The 18606-nt window shown below is 47.7% G+C and overlaps 2 protein-coding genes across 12 annotated transcripts in view; one reads left to right on the forward strand and one right to left on the reverse strand.

Annotated features, from left to right (window-relative positions):
- Positions 1-2959, reverse strand: part of STS (steroid sulfatase) — a 303712-nt gene extending 300753 nt beyond the window's left edge. For 4 of the 7 annotated variants that reach the window (XR_007515874.1, XR_007515873.1, XM_049872291.1 and 1 more), the window contains exon 1: positions 2399-2878. Coding sequence is in view for 3 of the 7 variants with exons in the window: in XM_049872291.1 (XP_049728248.1) it covers positions 2399-2467 (69 nt within the window). In the remaining 4 variants the exon portion in view is untranslated. The other 3 variants (XM_049872292.1, XM_049872294.1, XM_049872297.1) reach the window with 3 other exon arrangements.
- The window catches only part of PUDP (pseudouridine 5'-phosphatase), a 459516-nt gene continuing 442799 nt past the window's right edge, over positions 1890-18606 (forward strand). For all 5 annotated transcript variants that reach the window (XM_049872314.1, XM_049872315.1, XM_049872313.1 and 2 more), the window contains exon 1: positions 1890-1996. In XM_049872314.1, the coding sequence (XP_049728271.1) occupies positions 1927-1996 (70 nt within the window). In that variant the 5' untranslated portion in view covers positions 1890-1926. The remainder of the gene's footprint in view (positions 1997-18606) is intronic.

An 18606-nucleotide genomic window follows, 5' to 3' on the forward strand; every position in this document is an offset into this window, starting at 1 on the left:
ACAACAGTGTACAATAGTTTACCAGAGATTCTCTGTTGTGCTTTCAGAAAAAGTAAGCTATGGTCCCACGAGGAAAACCCAACTTCGCAAAAATAAATTGTATATAATTCATGAGCGGAAATCACCCTCCTTCGAACACAGGAGCTGTCCATTTTGGGGCTGTTAGGAGAATTATGAAAAGCTAAACAGCATCTGAAAAGGCGTCCTGGTAGTGCAGTGGTTCAGCACTCAGCTGCTAACCTAAAGGTCAGTAGTTCGAACCTGCCAGCCACTCTTCAGGAGAAAGATGGGACAGTCTGCTTCCATAAAGATTTACAGCCTTGGAAACTGTCATGGATTGAATTGTGTCCCCCCAAAACATCTGTCAGCTTGGCTAGGTCATGATTCCCAGTATTGTATGATTGTCTACCATTTCGTCATCTGATGTGATTTCCCTATGTGTTGTAACTCTTATCAGTATGACGTAATAAAATGGATCGGCAGCAGTCATATTGATGAGATCTACAAGACTAGATAGTATCTTAAGCCAATCTCTTTTGAGCTATAGAAGAGAGAAGGGAGCAGAGAGACATGGGGACCTAATACCACCGAGAAAGCAGTGCTGGGAGTAGAGTGTATCCTTTGGACCTGAGGTTCTCGCCTGGAGAAGCTCCTTGGCCAACAGAGAAAGCCGTCCCCTGGAGCTGATGCCCTGAATTCGGACTTGCAGCCTCCTAGACTGTGAGAGATTTTCTCTTTGTTAAAGTCGTCCATTTGTATTTCCGTTGTAGCAGCACTAGATGACTGAGACAGAAACACTATGAGGCAGTTCTACTCTGCCCTGTAGGGTCGCTATAAGCTGGAATCAACTCGATGGCAATGCGTTTGATTTTTTTGGATTTAAGAGATGCACAAAGCGTTCAAAAGAACACATTTTCTGTTTTTCCAGTCTACCTTGTAATAAAGACACATTAAAGTACTCATTTTTCTCTTAAGTGTAGAGGTGTCTTCCCTTTTATACAGAATATGTGTTTTTTAAGAGAGTGGAAAAAAAGACTTGAAAAAAAAATCATTTGAACCATGTTTTCCTGTGTGCTGGGAGCTGAAATCCACAAGGCTCTCCAGTGCATGTCTTCTGCAATCGCCCTGAAAAGCTGGTATTCGTTCAGGTCCACCCTTGTCCACATTCAATGCGCTTAACCACAAATAAACCCTCAAGTTCTAAAAAAAAAAAAAAAAGTTTGAAGTTTCTTATTGTATTTCTGCTTCTTGAAAGCTTTAATTTTGTTGTGCTTAGTTGCCCTCGAGTCCATTTCAACTTACGGCCACCTCATGTGGGCAGAATAGAACTGTTTCATAGTGACCTTTTGGGCCCTGGTTGCCAGGCCTTTCTTCTGAGGCGCCTCTGGGTGGGTTCTCACTGCCAAACTTTTGGCTAGTAGCTGAGTGCTCAACCCATTGCGCTGCAACAAACACTAAACGGAAACAGGGACAAAAATTGCATTTCTGAAAATGGCAAAAAAAAAATGCTTTTCAGACTGCCTTCAGAGAGGTTAGATAAGAAAGAGAACTCAGGAATAAGGCAAAACCTGGAGGGCTTTTTTTGTTTTAATATCAGCGTCCTCCTTGCATACCTGTCCCAGCAGATCTGAGCTTGCCGCGCCCGCCCGCACCACTTCCCCGGCGCTTGGTGGCTCCTGCTGTGGAGATGACGGCCAGGCGCGCGCACGGAGGCCGCAAGGGGACGGCTCGGCGCGCGCGTGTGCAGAAGGGAGCCAAGGTGCCGGGGCGCGCGGATGCGGCTCCGGGCGCGCGTGCGCAGAGCGGCGCGAAGGTGCCCGGGGCGCGCGTGCGCGTGCGCAGCGGCGGGCGCGCGTGCGCGGTGCTGCGCGGGAGGGCGGGCGCGCGCACTTCTCCCCGCCCCCACCTGGCTGAGGAGGCAGCGCCATGGCGGCCGCCGCGACCCTGCCACGGCCCGTCACCCACCTGCTTTTTGACATGGACGGCCTCCTTCTGGGTGGGTAGCCTGCGGCCGCCTCCCACATAAACTCACCGGGGGTGAGGGAGGGGGCGGGTGGGGGCGGGGGGCGACCTCTCAGGGCCGGCGGGCTGGGTCGCCTCAGGGAGGGGTCCCTCGGGCCCCCGCGCCCCCGACCGGCCCGGAAGCGGGGTCCACGGGCCCGTGTCCGTGTCCCCGGCGCGCGGCGGCGGCGCCTACGCGGCCCGGAACCCGCTTCCGGTGGCCGGCCGTGGTGTGGGGGTCGCAGCACGTCCGGGTGAGCCCCGGGGGACCCTCGGCCGGACGCGCGGTCACGTGGCCATCCCGGGTCCAGACTCCTCCATCCCCACCCCGCCCGAGGCCTCCGGCCGCCCCCGCGCAGCCTCAGTTTCCCCATCTTCAAAGCAGCCTCAGTGGTACCTGCCGCCGTCTCCAGGTGACCTCGGAGGTGGACGCACCTTGATTGTAGCAGCCTACGTGGCCGTACATCGCAGCCGGGCGGCTTTGCCCCTCAGGGGACGTCTGGCAGCGGCTGGGGACATTTTGGGGTGTCGCAGCTGCAGGCGGGGAGGTGCTAGCCGGCACCTAGAGGGTGGAGGTCAGGGATGCCGTTTAACGTCCTGCAGTGCACAGGGCGGTCCCAGCCGGTAACCGGCAAGTATCGGCTCCCGAAGTCCAGAAGCGCGGGGGATGAGTGGCCCAGTTATTTGGTTTGGCTGCTCACACTAACCCAGAGCCTGGGAACTGTCTACAAATACAGAAGCTCCGGTCCCACCCCAGAACTGCCCCGTCAGAAGGGAAAGTTTGGGAAGCACTGCTCTGTGCATCTGAGGGGTTAGCGGCACTTGTGTGTGGACTAAGCAGTCGTTCAGCCAGGCCGTCGTGGTAGACGGTGAACCTCACCTTCACCCCTCTGTGACTACGGAAAGCAGTTGAAAGAATAACACAGACTCAATTTATTGTTCTAAACACGACAGAATTAACTCCGAGATCATCCAATAGAAGGCTTCATACGTCAAGAAAATGAAACCACTTGCTGTAGAGTCCTTTTGAACTCCTTGTCATGTGCCCTTGAGTCCATTCAGACTCATTGTGACCCTATAGGATACAGTAGAACTGCCCCATAGGGTTTCTTAGGCTGTAATCTCTAAGGAGCACTGGTGGCAAAGTGGTTAAGAGCTTGGCTGCTAACCTAAAGGTCAGCAGTTCGAATCCACCAGCAGCTCCTTCGGGAACCCTATGGGGCATTTCTATTCTGGCCTGTAGGGTTGCCATGAGTCAGAATTGACTCGACAGCAACGGGCCTAATCTTTATGAAGCAGATCACCAGGTCTTCTGTTCGGTGACTGGGTGATTTCAGACCATCAACCTTTTGGCTAGCAGCCGAGTGCTTAACATTACCCTACCTGGCTCCTTATTTGGGCTCATAACCCCAAAAAAAACCAAAACCCTAAACCAGTTGTCAGGGAGTCAATTCCAACTCATAGCGACCCTATAGGACATAGTAGAACTGTCCCTAGGGTTTCCAAAGAGCAGCTGGTGGATTTAAACTGCTGACCTTTTGGTTAGCAGCTGAGCTCTTAACCACTGTGCCACCAGGGCTCCAAGATTTGTAAAAATGTCTGCATACTTAATGTAAACTGCTGACCTGGTGGTGGTTTCACATACGTGATTGCTTCATCTCATAAAATCCTGCAAGGTAGGAGGAAATAGTTGCATTTAACTAGTTAAAAACACACACCCCCAACTGCTGCTCAGAGAAGTCAAGTTACTTGCCCAAGGTCACACAGCGAATAAGGAGCAAAGCTGAGAAATCAGTCAGGTTCTAATATAAATGATGTACTTATCTTACATGGTGAGGGTGCCCTTGCTAGAGCTGATTGTATTGTGGAGTGATTTAGTAGTAATATGACTGATGATATATATACAGAGGGAGAGAGAGAGAGATAAGGGGTGCCATGGGGTGGTGGAATGGTTAAGTACTCTGCTGCTAACCACAAGATCAGCAGTTCAAACCCACTAGCCGCTCTGCAGGAGAAGCTCTGCAGGAGAAAGACATAGCAGTCTTCTGTAAAGATTACAGCCTTGGAAACCCTATGGAGCAGTTCTACTCTGTCCTGTAGGGTTGTTATGAGATGACTGCAATGAGTTTTTATGTATATATACACGCATGCACAGACACACACATACATATAAATATATCACACAAAAAGCTTCATTTTATGGACACACAGGTGTAAACTGATGAATTCCAAAGTTAAAAAAAAATTCCATAAAAACAAAAAGCCAACCCCACTGCCGTCGAGTCGATTCCGACTCAGCGACCCTATAGGACAGAGTAGAACTGCCCCGTAGAGTTTCCAAGGAGTGCCTGGTGGATTCCAACTGCCGACCTCTTGATTAGCAGCTGTAGCACTTAACCACTACGCCACCAGGATTTCTGAAACATCTCCATAGCGGTCACTAATAGGAGAGACCAGTGTCTGCAGCTACTGAGTTTGAAATTAGTCAGTTTCAGAAAGCTTCTGGGATTCATAAGTAGTACAGTTTGTAGACATGAATTTCCCCATGCAGGTGGTCAAGAAGTGGAATTGTCAAATCCTGTACCCTCTAATGCCAGGTCCGGAGAACCTCATGGGGGAGCCTTATGAATTTTAATACAAACAGAGATGTCTCATTAAAATTAAATTTATTAAACTTCTAAATGAGCTTGATGCATGATTCTGATTCTAGGCTCACACAAAGCCATTCCCTGAAGTGATGAATAGCATTTACCTGGCAGAACTGGCAGGGGTAGTTCTCAACCAGGGTCCTCTTACTTGCTAGTTAGGACAAGTATAGTGGTTTATCCAGCATCGACCTGACAATGTTAACCCAAACCTCGGAACTGCTCAAAAAAGTCTGTTGCTGGAGTTGAGCTGACTCAACTCATAGTGACCCCATGTGTGTCAGAGTACAGCTGGGCTCTGTAGTTTTCAATGGCTGAGTTTTCAGACGTAGATCACCAGGCCTGTCTTCCAAGGCACCTCTGTGTGAGTTCTAGCTGCCAAACTTTAGGTTAGTAGCAGAGTGCTTGACTGTTTGTGCCACCCATGGACTCCGTTAACTGGTCAGAAAACTGAGAATTAACTGCTGTTTGGGAAGATAAGTCTTAGTGCTTTCTCACTTTCTACCTGTTTTTTTTTTTTTTCCCCCTTTCCTCCCCTAATCCATCTTTGAAGTGAAAGACCTGCAGAACTTTGTCAGGAGTTTGCCTCTGCTCATTTAGTGATTTTACAAAATGTCTTGTCTAAATGACAGCTTTCCAAAATATACTATTTTATCTCATTTAATCTCCCAAATTATGCTTGCTCTAATTTTTCAGTCTGCCTTCAGTATGTGTGCTGTTTGCATAACAATATATCATCAGTTTATAGTGATCTCTTTAGCAGTAGGTCTGCTTTTCAGGACATCAAATGCATTTCCTGAGGAAGTTCTATTTGTTAATGTAGCCCGTGTACCCGGAGTTTTCAGGGAAGTAAAACCGAAAGCAAATAGTTTTGTTGAGGATTCTCACATTACGAGAGAAGTGTGTTTAATCAGAGGAGAAAGAAGAGGTAAAAGGAACTTTTTTTCTGCAGAAATGTGGAGAACATCAAGGCACTTGCCAGTGCTTTTGAAATTTGTTTCTGTTGGTTGTCCTTTCAAACAAAAAAGCCACTTTCGGAGTCTGTTTTTCTTGACACGAGGTGGCAATTCATAGGCTATGATTTAGGTGAAAATTTTGGCTTTCAAATGGAATTTGGAGAAAGAAAAGGGGGGCTGAGCTTACTTAGGGTTCAGTACAAGATTTTGAAGGCAGAAGACCGCAAGTATTAAACAGGACTCGAGCGACAACTATCTAGCGAAGGATTAACTCAGCTAAGGGCTATGGAAAGGTGGGTGCACAAAGGATGGGTCAAATCTTTTTAAGAAGAAAGCTTGTCTGGAGAGCAGTGCTGTCTAATAGAAATGTAATGGAGCCATGTAAAATTTTCCAGCAGCAACAGTAAAAAGTAAATAAAACTAGTGACATTATTTTGAATGTTAAATTTTATCTACCCTCCTGTAACCACCAATCGGTGGTCAAGTCACTTCCAACTCCTGGCGACCACATGTGTATCAGAGTGGAAGTGTGCTTCATAGGTTTTCATGGCTGGGACCTCTCAGAAGCAGATGACCAGGACTTCTGAGGCACCTCTGGGTGGGTTGCAGCCTCCAACCTTTTGGTTAGTAGCCCAGACCTTAACGGACTGCCCCACTCAGGGACTCCACCAGTTGCCCACCAATTGACTCTGACTTATGGTGACCCCATGTGTCAGAATAGAACTGTGCTTCTTAGGATTTTCAAGGCTGTGACCTTTTAGAAGCACATTGCCAGGCCTTTCTTCTGAGGCATCTCTGCTTGGGTTCGAACTGCCAGCCTTTAGGTTAGTAGTTGAGCACTTAACGGTTTGTACCACTCATGTATCTAAAATATTGTTACCCAGCAGGTATTCAGTATAAAAGATCATTGAGATATTTTTCATTTTTTAGTATCAAGTCTTCAAAGTCGGTGTGTGTTTTACACTGAAGTGCTCAATAGCTACATGTGGCACGTGGCCACCGTATTGGACCACGCAGGCCTAGAGCTCTGGGAAGCAAAGCCTGATGTCTGCTGTGGCAGCAGCCTAGGCGTGAGGGCTGAGCAGAGGGTAGATGCTAACGAGCCACATAATTCGGAATTAGGAGGCGCCCAGCGTATGCAGAATGTGTTTTCCAGGAGTTTGGTACTTAAAATCCCTAAAAATTCAGCAAGTAAAATAAGAAAGCCTAGCTTAAAAATCAGCCACAGAAATAAATCTGCGAGGGCAAGTAAGAGCGTTTGTGGTATGAATGATGGATACCACGTCTCCAAAAATGCACAGATTGGGTGATTTCAGTGTGTGACATATGGCTTCTGTGTCACCTGGCTGTAGTCGAATGTATGACCTAATTTGTCCTTGTCCACGCTCCCATAGCTTTCTTCTGCCAAAGGATAGCCCTTGACTCTGTTGACAGGTACCTGTTTCATTGCCTCGAGTCTCAGAGGCAGGGACTTTGTGGTGTCTGCTGAACACAGTGCTGGAGAATCCCTGGCCCAGAGAACCAGGCACCAACCTGTCCAATCCACCTTCAGTATCCAGTCTCCTACTATCATCCTTTTAACTTCACCTCTACGAATTTCCATAAATACCAGAACATCATAAAGTTGATGACAAAAATAGAATCTCCCTGCCCTGGTAGCTCAGTGCTTAAGCATTTGGCTGCTAACTCAAAGGTTGACAGTTTGAATCCACCAGCCGCTCCTTGGAAACCCTATGGGGCAGTTCTACTCTGTCCCATAGAGTTGCTATGAGTTGAAATCGACTCGACAGCAGCGGGAATTTAATATTAGTACGTGCCACAGATTAAATTTTCTGAGGAACCTCTGTGCATTGTCATTTGACCTGACATCATACACATACAGCCTAAAAGTAGAGATGTGGACTTTTCAGAGTTTGTTGGTTCTTCTCAGTTAATGCTGTTAGTCGCACGATCCCAAGTGGGGTTTCTAAGTGTCGTTTGGCACATTGGAGTCCCTGGTTGGTGCCAACCCAAAGGTTGGAGATTCAAGTCCACCCAGAGATGCCTGGCAATCTACTGCTGAAAAGTCAGCCATTGAAAACCCGGTGGAGCACAGTTCTACTCTGAGACACATGGAGTGGCCATGAGTCAGAGTCAACTCCACGGCAGCTGGTCTTTGGTGTGGCACATTTTTTAGGAAGGTGGAGCAGAATCAAGGGTCATTCGGTATGCCCCTGTGTGTGTTTATCGGTTAGCCTTGGAACTTGCAGATTGAAGTAATCATGAGATCCCCTCTTGTTGGGCATGCTTTGGGGTGTCTTTCAGGATGTTGGGGTCACTGTGTAGTGGTTTACATTCTTTCTTTGCTCTGGCTCTCCTGGGACCTAACAACACACATTTGGGTTTTGCTTCACCTTGCTAGGTGGAATTTAGGTTCCTGTGAACATATGGAAAGAATTGGCTGAAATTTGGAGTACGGTCTGAGGCCTTGGGACAGAGCAGAGCCCACATCAAAGGGGCCCTAACTTTGGCTTTCTCGCTAGAGTGTAATCGATAATCAATGACTATTGTTTCTGAAAACCAGAAAGAAGTCTGAAATTCGGCAAGCACGGGACACGTGTGTTCACATTAAGGGTCCAAAGAGATTTGGAGTTAAGATGCATGAAGGGGCCATAGGAAGGAGATAATAGACTAAATCGTATGTTAGAGAAAATTTGTCAATAATAAAACAGTGAGTTTTGGACTAAAATTGAGAACCTCTGTTCTCTTGGGTTCTGCTTTTTCTAGTAGATGTGAGCCATGTCAGCACTGAGTCTGTTCTTGTAGTTAGTGGTTCCTTGTCAGCCACAGTTGCTCCTATTCCTAGAATAATTCAGCAGGGGGTGAGATTTAAATTGTAAAATACTGCAGATAAAAGGGAGTTTTGTTAAGCTAGTGATATGACTGAAGGATTCAGCTGGTTTCCGTCATTGCAGGTATGAAATGCCCTTACTTCCTCAAAGCTTCCTTACCCTCCTAACCAAACCAAAACCAACCTCATTGTTGTGGAGCCATTCGGACTCATAGTGACCCTGTGGGAGGGCCCCTTTGGGTTCCGAGGAGCGCCTGGTGAATTTGAACTGCTGACTTTTTGGTTAGCAGCCTTATGTCTTAACCACTGGGCCACAGGGCTCCCTTATTATATATATATATTTTTTTTAATTAAAAAAAAAAATATCCTCCTAGTGCGGTTTTATTTGGAACCTTAGTTATGCACACCGGATATAGTCAAGGGCCAGCACTCATTACTTTTTTTTAAAAGAGTTTTTACCTTTTTCTTCCTTTCTTTTTTTGCCCTAAAAAGCTGTTTGTTGATGGCAGTGGGTATCTTCCTGATTATCATTACTTTTTTCCTCTGATGCTATTTCTTTTTCTTTTTTAACTGATTGTTGCTAATTGCCTGGGAGTTGGCTCTAACTCATGGCGACCCCATGTACGACAGAACGAAACGTTGCCCAGCGCCGTGCCGTCTCCATGGCGTTTTGATGTGTTTGAGTCTGTGGTTGGGGCCGTTGTGTCAGTCCACCTCACTGAGGTTATTCTCATTTTCGCCGACCCTCTGCTTTACCAACCACGGTGTCTTTTTCGAGTGATTGATCTTTCCTGATGACGTGCCCAAAGTACGCGAAGTCTCTCCGTCCTAGCTTGTAAGAGCATCCTGGTTGTGTTTCCGCTAAGGCGGATGTGTTCATTCTCCTGGCAGTCCATGGTATATTCAGTGTTCTTTGCTAGCACCGTAATTCAAATATGTCGGTTGTTTTTCTGTCTTTTCCGTTGTCCAGCTTTCGCATGCACATGAGGCGACTGAGGACCCCGTTGCTTGGCATTAGTGGATCTCTGTTGTTTTGCAGGAGTAGATGGAGGTGAATGCAGAGTTAAAGAGCAGGGAAACGTCCACTGAAAGCACTGATGATGTATGATGTTATCACAAGGTAAAGCTCTAAAGGTAACCATCCTTGCTAGTTCACAGTTAGGACTTTGTAAACAGAACTGTGAGGAGTGGTAAAATGCTTTTTTTTTTTTCTTAATTTATTTTATTGTTGTTGAGAATATACACAGCAAAACACACCAATTCAACAGTTTCTGCATGTACAAGTCGGTAACGTGGATGACACTCTTCCAGTTGGCAGCCATTCTCCCCCTCCTTTTCTGAATTGTTTCTCCCCCATTAATATAAACTCACTGCCCTCTAAGGTTCTCTTTTGAGTGATTAAGTTTTGTCAACTTAATCCCATATAGATAGATCGTAAAAGAGTGTAATGCTCAAGGCAGACATTTTGTACCAGTTAAGCTAAACTAATGTTTGGTTTCAGGAAGACTTCAGGGGATATTTTTGGTTTCAGGTTTAAAGATTATCTCAGGGCAATAATCTCAGGGGTTGCTCCATAGGGTTTTCAATGGCTGATTTTTCAGAAGTAGATCTCCAGGCCTTTCTTCTGAGGCACCTCTGGGTGCACTCGAGCCTCCAGCCTTTCAGTTAGTAGCTGAGCACATGACCCGTCTGTACCACCCAGGGATGCCAAAATTGCCTATGGTTGATGCCTAACGAGAATTTTCTTGACAATGTGACCCCTGTATAACGCACGCACACTTCTGCTCCCGAAACGGTTTTTCCCCTTCGCTTTGCCAAGACAGACCGTGGTCCTTGTAGTGCCTCTTCGCAAACTGGCGGCGTTTGGCTGCTTTGTCATCCCCTCCTTCACCTTCCTGTGTACACTGCCTCCCTCACATATGTATTAGGATGGGTGAGATCAGTAACCAGGCATCTGCAGGCAGTGGTGCCTGTGCGTGGGATGGGAATAGTCACCTCCACGACGCTGTTAGCCAGCAGGAAATTGCACAACATTGCTGTTGGCCCCAGTCTGCACATTTGGTGAACATCCACCTTCCTGTCCAGCCCTGGGAGAGGGGCCAAGCTTCCTGCCCTTTCCTGAGCGGTGATGCTCTGCTTAGAAAAGGCTGCCCATCACACAGCTAGCCAGGAACAGACCAGGAGCAAAGCTACATATGCGTCTGCCCATTTCTACAGTCACACTCAAGGGAGAGACTGTTGTCTCTGGGGGAATCTGGCCCGGGTGTGCACGTGGCCACGGGGGGCTGCCTGGTGATAGATTCGGCTAGAATGGAGTCGGGCTACCAAGCCGATGATACAGCGATGATGCCAGAGGCTGCTAAAACAGCAAGGACGGTAAAACCCTGTGCCTGGAAAACTGAGTTCTCTACGAGTGCTTAAGGAGCCCTGGTGGCGCACACAGTTAAGCGTTCGGCTGCTAAATGAAACATAAGCTGGTGGAACTCCCCCAGCTGCTCCGGGGAAGAAAGACCTGGCTTTCTGCTTCTGTAAATATTACAGCTGAGGAAACCTTGGGGCAGTTCTACTCTGTCAACACAGGGTCGTTGTGAGTTGGAATCTACTCAACAGCACCCAACGACAGCAGGAGTGTTAACAGTAAGAGGGTGCTTGGTTGGAAAACAAACACTTTTGACTTTTTGCATTAAGTCTCCTCTTGGGGCCAGACTTATTGTTGGAGTCCTGAGTTTGCCACTTGCCAGCACTAGCAGGGTGACTGGGTGAACAAGACACTCAAGCCCTCTGTCTCTTAGTAAAATGAGGGTAATGAAATAGAGCACCTTTCTCAAGGCTGGTTTAGAAACTTAGGCCATACCTGAAGACGTCTTAGGAGTGCCTTTGACATGTAGGACGCAGGACATGTGTGTTTGTTAAGTAACTGCCCAAGCCCCGGCCTCTGGGGACATAGATAGGGACGCGTCTCCTTTATACTCCCTCTGAGAAGGCAGAGGTGGTCCATTGGGAGAATTCTTACCTTCTATGAGGGAGACCCGGGCTGGATTGCTGACCAGTGCACCTCACGTGCAGCCGTCACCTGTCTGTCAGTGGAGGCTTGCACGTTGCTGTGTGCTGAACAGGTTTCAGCGGAGCTTCCAGACTAAAGACAGACTAGGAAGAAAGGTCTGGTGATCTGCTTCTGAAAATCAGCCAGTGAGAACCCTGTGGGTCACCAGGTTGTCCTTTGGGTTGCTGTGAATCAGAGGCCAACGCGAGGCCAGCTAACAACAATAATAAAGGCGTTAAACCTGACAGAGCAGAGAAGTGTGGGAGGACGGAGTCCACCGGTCCGAGTTCTGTTTCTGAAACAGAAACAGTTCTTGACCTTACTGTCCCTCTGTAGCATCTCTTTGCTCCGTTCCCATCAAGCTTCTTAAAACAGCAGGCAGGACTCACCATCCCTACTTCCTTCTTTAGGAGCCCCTGGGTGGCACCAACAGTTCAGCACTCGACTACTAACTGAAAGGTTGGCAGTTCGAACCCCCCCAGAGGTACCTCAGAAGAAAACCAGGGCGATCTGCTTCCGAAAGGTCACAGCCTTGAAAACCCCACAGGGCAATTCTACTCTGCACACATGGGGCCTCCAGGAGTTGAATCAACTCGACAGCAGTTAACAATATCTCCCTCCTTCCCCGTTCCCTCACTGCAAACTGGCTTTAATCCTACAGCCCACAGATTTGGCTGTCATGAATGTACCAGTGACTTCCAGATGGCTAAATCCAGTAAGTTCTCTCATATATTTCCAGAGCTTTCTGCCTCATTTGACGCTTTCCCACTCTGCATGGACACCTGTCTCTTGGTTTCACTGGCAGGTTCTTGTCTTTGTTCCTCATACCCTTCTCTTCCTCTTCACTTCTGTTTGGTGTCCCCATGGACCCTCTTCTAAACTCATGGTTCCAGCTGACGCCTAGGCACCAGCGTGTCCTTGGCCTCTATGGATGGCTCTCCTTCACGTTTCTCTCGAGTGCACGTCTACAAGTCCCAGGGACCACTGGGTATTCTGCCCTGTTATTGTTAGGTGCCATCGAGTCACCTCCGACTCATAGCAACCCCGTGTACAACAGAACAAAAACAGTGCCCGGTCCTGCACCATCCTCACAATCATTGTTATGCTTGAGCCCGTTCCTACCCTAGTGGCCCAGAAAGAAGCCCTGGTGGTACAGTGGTTAAGTGTTCAACTGCTAACCAAAAGGTCTGCAGTTGGAACCCACCAGCTGCTCTGCAACAGAAAAGATGTGGCCGTCTGCTTCCATAAAGATTGCAGCCTTGGAAACCCTATGGGGCAGTTCTACTCTGACTTATAGGGTTGGTATGAGTCAGGACTGACTCCACGGCAGCGGGTTTGGCTTGCGGTTTAGTGGTCCAGAGACAGCACAAAGCACCGTCTTCTAAACTTACTCTTTAAACTAAACTATTCACCGCCTGGTAGCTGTTTCCCTGCGTTCTCTTGTAGGGAAATGACAGCATAAGCCACACGGGTCCCAATTGGGAGCTCATCTCTGATTTCTCATCCTCCTCCACCTCCCAGCGTTCCAAGTACTTAAAACCCAAACCCACTGCCATCGAGTCGATGCCGACTCACGGTGACCCTGTGTATGTCAGAGTAGAACTGCGCTCCAGGGAGTTTTCAGTGGCTGATTTTTCAGAAGGAGATTGCCAGGCCTTTCTTACAAGGTGCTTCTGGGCACCTCTGAGTTTACTAAAATCTCTGACCTTTCAGTTAGCAGCCAAGTGCATTAATTGTTTGCACCACCAACAACCAAATAAAAACAAACCCACTGTCATCAAGTCCATCCTGACTCCTGGTGGGTGACACCATGTATGTCTCAGTAGAGTTGTGCTCCATAAGGTTTTCAGTGGCTGATTTTTTGGAAGTAGATTGGTCACCAGGCTTTTCTTCCAGGCACCTCTGCGTAGACTCAGACTTCTAATCTTTCGGTCAGCAGCTCAGTGTTTTACTCGCGTGCACCCCCTAGGGACTCCTTAAGCTAGCTAAGACATGGGAATGGTGGAAACCAGTAAACCAGTTACGTTTGAGTTGACTCACGGTGACCCCATGAAGTTTTCAATGGCTGATTTTTCGGGAGTAGATCTCCCAGCCTTTACTTATTTCTAAATATGTCAAAGCCATGTTCATTTCATTCTAGCCACCACTGGCTTTCTTTAGACTCTCACCCTTTTCCCTGGTCTGACAGTATTCACTCAGAGCTCTCACCCCGTCTTTGGTATTGTTCCGAGCACTTTATAGGCATTCTCTCACTTCCCTCTCACAGCAAGCAGATGGCCTGTGGTTCTTATTGGTGACACTACCCATTTTGCAGATGCGAAACTGAGGCTTCCTGAAGTCAGGTGGCTTAACTCCAGCGGCACTGACTGTGAGAGTTCTCTCTCTTCTCACCACTTTGGAAAGAGATACAACAATTCATAAAAAACACAGGGGTCCTTCAGGGCAGTCCCGCTACTTCCAGGAAGATCAGCAGCATTTGTGAAATGTTGGTGGGCACGTGAATGAATCTGCAAACAGTCCTGGGGCCCAGGTGCGTTTTGCTGGAACGGGGCCTGGTGAGAGGAGAGACCTCACCAGGAGGCTTTTCTCTCGCTCGTGTTCCTGGATTTCTTACATGAGAGGAATTTTGTCATAAACTGGCCCTTAAATACGTTTCAAGAGGAAGATCTTTGAGGCCCATAGGAATAGCCTTGGGCTCTATCTGTGACGTACCGGGCACCCTCTCCCCTCTGTTGCTCAGCTCTGTGGTCAACTTGCAGACTCGTAGGTTACCTCCGGGTCAGCCAGATAGGGCTGGCTGAACTTGTTCTTCCCTCGGAGCTCCAGCCATATCTCAGCACCTGTCTTGATAAACCAGTTGTTGTCATCTGGAGTGCCCTGCAAAAAGCATTTAAGTCTCCCACTGGTTATTTGAGCAATCAGCCGGCCAACCCCTGGAAGCAGTTAAAGTGGCTGGCTCCATGCTACCAGCCTTTGGATGGATCCATTCCAGTGGCTAAAGATGGAAGGCGCTTTCTGCTCTTGAAAGGTTTTCTTTTGGCTGGTGGGGGTTATTGGAGATAGAGCTTTAAGTTGAAAAGGAATTTCTGAAAAGCATGGCAGAATGGAGGAGCCCTGGTAGTGCAGTGGTTAAGTGCCCAGCTGCTAACCAAAAGGTCTAGCGTTCAAACCTGCCAGCCGCTCCACAGGAGAAAGATGTAGCTGTCTGCACTGGTAAAGATTACGGCCTTGGAAACCCTATGGGGCAGTTCTTCTCTGTCCAAAGGGTCCAAAAGGTCCAAAAGGTGGGTTTCGTTTGGTAAGGAGAAAGATGTAGCATTCTGCTTCTGTAAAAATGGTTGTTACGTGCCGTTGAGTTGGTTCCGACTCATAGCGACCTTATGTACAACAGAACGAATGAAACACTGCCTGCTCCTGTGTAGTCCTCATAATCCTTGTTATGCTTGAGCCCATCACTGCAAGCCACTGTGTCAGTCCGTCTCTTTGAAGGACTTTCTCTCTTTCCCTGACCCTGTGCTTTACCAAGCATGATGTCCTTCTCCAGGGACTTGTCCCTCCTGGTAACATTTCCATCCTCGCTTCTAAGGAGCATTCTGGCTGTACTTTCAAGACAGATTTGTTCATTCTTCCTGCACTCCATGTATATTCAGTATTCTTTGCCAACACCATCATTGAAAGGACTCAGTTCTTCTCTGTTCTTCCTTATTCATTGCCCAGCTTTCTCATGCATATGAAGGGATTGAAAATAGCATGGCTTGGGTCAGGCACACACACCTTAGTCCTCAAAGTGGCGTCTTTGCTTTGTAGTACTTCAAACAGATCTTTTGCAGCAGATTAGCCCAATGGGATGCATTATTTGATTTCTTGACTGCAGCTTCCATGAGCATTGATTGTGGATCCAAGTAATGAAATCCTTGATAACTTCAATCTTTTCTCCATTTATCATGATGTTGCTTACTGGTCCAGTTGTGAGGATTTTTGTTTTCTTTATGTTGAGGTGTAATCCATACTGAAGGCTGTGGTCTTTGATCTTCATCAGTAAATGCTTCAGGTCCTCTTCACTTTTTGCAAGTAAGGTTGTGTCATCTGCATATCGCAGGTTGTTAATGAGTCTTCCTTCAATCCTGATGCAGTAAACGTATAACCTTGGAAATCATGTGGGGCAGTTCTGCTCTGTCCTGTAGGGTCGTTAAGAGTCAGATTCGACACCAATGATTTTTTAAGGGGCCCTGGTGGCGCAGTGGTTAAACTCTCAGCTGCTAACCGAAAGGTCAGTGGTTTGAACCTACCCAGCAGCACCAGAGAAGAAAGGCCTGGCAATCTGGTTCCATAAAGATTGTTGTCTTTAGTTGCTGTCAAGTCCATTCTTGAGTCATGAGGACCCCATGTGTGCAAAACAGAACTACTCCATAGGGTTTTCAAGACTGTCACCTTCCGGAAGCAGATCACCAGGCCTGTCTTCTGAGGGGCTTCTGCCAGTCTTTTCAGCTAATAGTAGAGTGCTTTTACATTTGCACCTCCTGGAGATTGCAGCCCTGCGTTCAGACCCTCCCTTTCAGGTCCAGTCTGTTGCCTGGTGATGAGCAAGAATTGGCACCATGGAAGCCCTCTCTGCTGCTGTCCTTCCTGTTCAGCTGAGTTGCAAACAGCGAGCTGTAGAGGGCACAGCCCCACTTACCAAAACCAGACCAAAAAATCCATTGCTGTCAAGTTGATCCTGACTCATAGCAGCCCTATAGGACAGAGTAGAACTGCCCCATAGTGCTTCCAAGCAGTGGCTGGTGGATTTGAACTGCTGACCTTTTGGTTAGCAGCCGAGCTCTTAACCACTGCAGCTACCAGGTTCTTCTCCCCCCGCCACCTACCAGGTGGAGTTTACTTAGCTGTGAGATGCTTGCTGGTTTCCAAATGGAAAGTCCCTGGGTGGTACAAACGATTTGTATTTGACTACTAGCCTAAAGGTTGGTGGTTCGGACCCACCCAGTGGCAGCCACAGACCTGTGATCTGCTTCCGTGAAGATTACAGCCAAGAAACCCCCACGGAGTAGCTCTACTCTGTCACACGAGGTTGCGACGTGTTGGGATTGACTCAGCCGCAGCAGGGTTGGTTTGGTTTTTGCAGAGCAGGGGAGAAAAGAAAATGCTTTAGGGTAAATATTGGAGTCAGCTCACCGAGCTCAGGGGAAACTTTGAAAAGAACCATTGATTTGGTAGTGCTGTTTGCTGTGTTCATGCAACATGGTTTTATACCCAGAGTAGTTTTTCTTTTTAGTCCTTGGTGACCATATCAGAGTGGACCAGTGTGTGCTCTGTGGAGGGAGTGCGAGGCAGTCCTGCATAGTTTACATTTCTGGTGGTAACTGAGGTCAGGGTCGCCCCTTCCTTTACCGTCGCCAGAGGGGTCCTGTCCCAAGGAAAAAAAAAACTTGAGACTCATACAAAGTCCTTGGGTGGTGCAAATGGTTCGGAGTGGTTTGAATCTACCCAGAGGTGCCTTGGAAGAAGGTCTTCGTGATCTACTGCCAAAAGGTCAGCCATCGAAAACTGTGTGGAGCCCAGTTCTAGTCTGACACACATGGGGTTGGCATGAGTCTGAGGCTTTTTTGTTTTTTTTTCCCCCATCTGTGGTTCTACAATCTGTGTATCTGTGGAGTCTCTAGGTGGTACAAATGATTAATGGATCAGCTGCTAACTGAAAGGTTGGGGATTTGACTCCATCCAGAGTTGTCTCGGTAGAAAGCCCTAGTGACTGACTTCTGAAAGATAACAGCCACAGAAATCCGTCTGGAGCACAGCTGTGTTCTAACACACCTGGGGGTCACGATGAGTCGGAGTTGCCTGAATGGCGGCTGGTGGTTACACACACAAAATTACGAACTGTCATTTCCAGAGAGGCTGTCCTTGCTGGTTATCCCTCTTTTCCTGAGGGGCTGTGGGATAGGCAGAATGCTTAAAGGACCCTGAAGGCAAAGACAAAGAAGAACGGAGCCTGACCCTTGGAGCTGGGAGCAGAACTGTGAGCAAAACATTAGATTCTAAACTGCGCCCTGGATGAAGGCCAGGATCTAGGTCTGTTTTGTTGAGTGTTCTCCAAGTCTTAGCCCAGTACTTGGACCTGATGAGTGTTGCCAACAGAAACTCCACTCAGTAATTATCTTCACCCTTGAAAGGATGGTTAAGACGTTATAGGACACGGTGAAGACTAGGTGGATCCCATCTGTTAGATCACCTCTTGTTGTTAGTTACCCTTGAGTTGATTCCGACTCACCTAGAGTAGACCGTTGCTTAGGGTTTTCAATGCCTGTGACCTTGTAGAAGCAGGTCACCAGGCCTTTCTTCCGAGGTGCCTCTGGGTGGGTTTGAATAGCCGACCTTTCACTTAGTAGTGCAGCACTTAACCATTTGCGCCACCGGGGCCCTTACCCACCCCTTCCCTACGGGCTCGATTTTCAACACATTGCAGGCAACGTGAGAACGTAGGCTAGACACGAACAAGGACTGCCGTTTTGTGTGTGTCCTGTGATGGCTAGGCATTAGTGAGCATTGTTAGTGAAATGTTGGGGTATCACTCATTATCCCCTGACACCTCTCTCCCATATACTTGGCCTCTCTAATTACGTTCTAAGCAGTGGCTGCCAGAACTGCCAGAGGCCAAGGGCCCTGTGTCCTCTGGGTCCTGTCCTCCCACGAGAACTGTGTTCAGCTACTGATTTCACCCACAGGAGCTCATCAGCCAGATGCATTCGGGTGTAATTAACACTTAATAAACAGCTACCAGTTCCAGAAAAGATGGATTATGGGAAGTCGGGCTAGATATTTATAATTAAAATATATATATATATTAATCCCTTATTATTCAGTGGATCACCATCTTGGGCCCTGCTGCTTTTCTGGGCGGCTCTCTGATTCTGCTATGCGTCATCACCATTCATTAGTATCGATACTACAGTGTAAATGAAGAGCCTAAAATAATTTAGGTGCACAGTACTGGGGCACTTAGAGTACGTTTCGCAGAAGAGAAATGTTATAAATAGTACTTAGATGCTCAGAACCACGTTCAGAAAACTTGTCACGCACCTGGGGCGCTGCCTCATTTCCAAGCTTGCCTCTGAAACCCATACCAAACCCATT

The sequence above is a fragment of the Elephas maximus genome, chromosome X, assembly GCF_024166365.1.
Source record: "Elephas maximus indicus isolate mEleMax1 chromosome X, mEleMax1 primary haplotype, whole genome shotgun sequence".
Lineage (NCBI taxonomy): Eukaryota > Metazoa > Chordata > Mammalia > Proboscidea > Elephantidae > Elephas > Elephas maximus.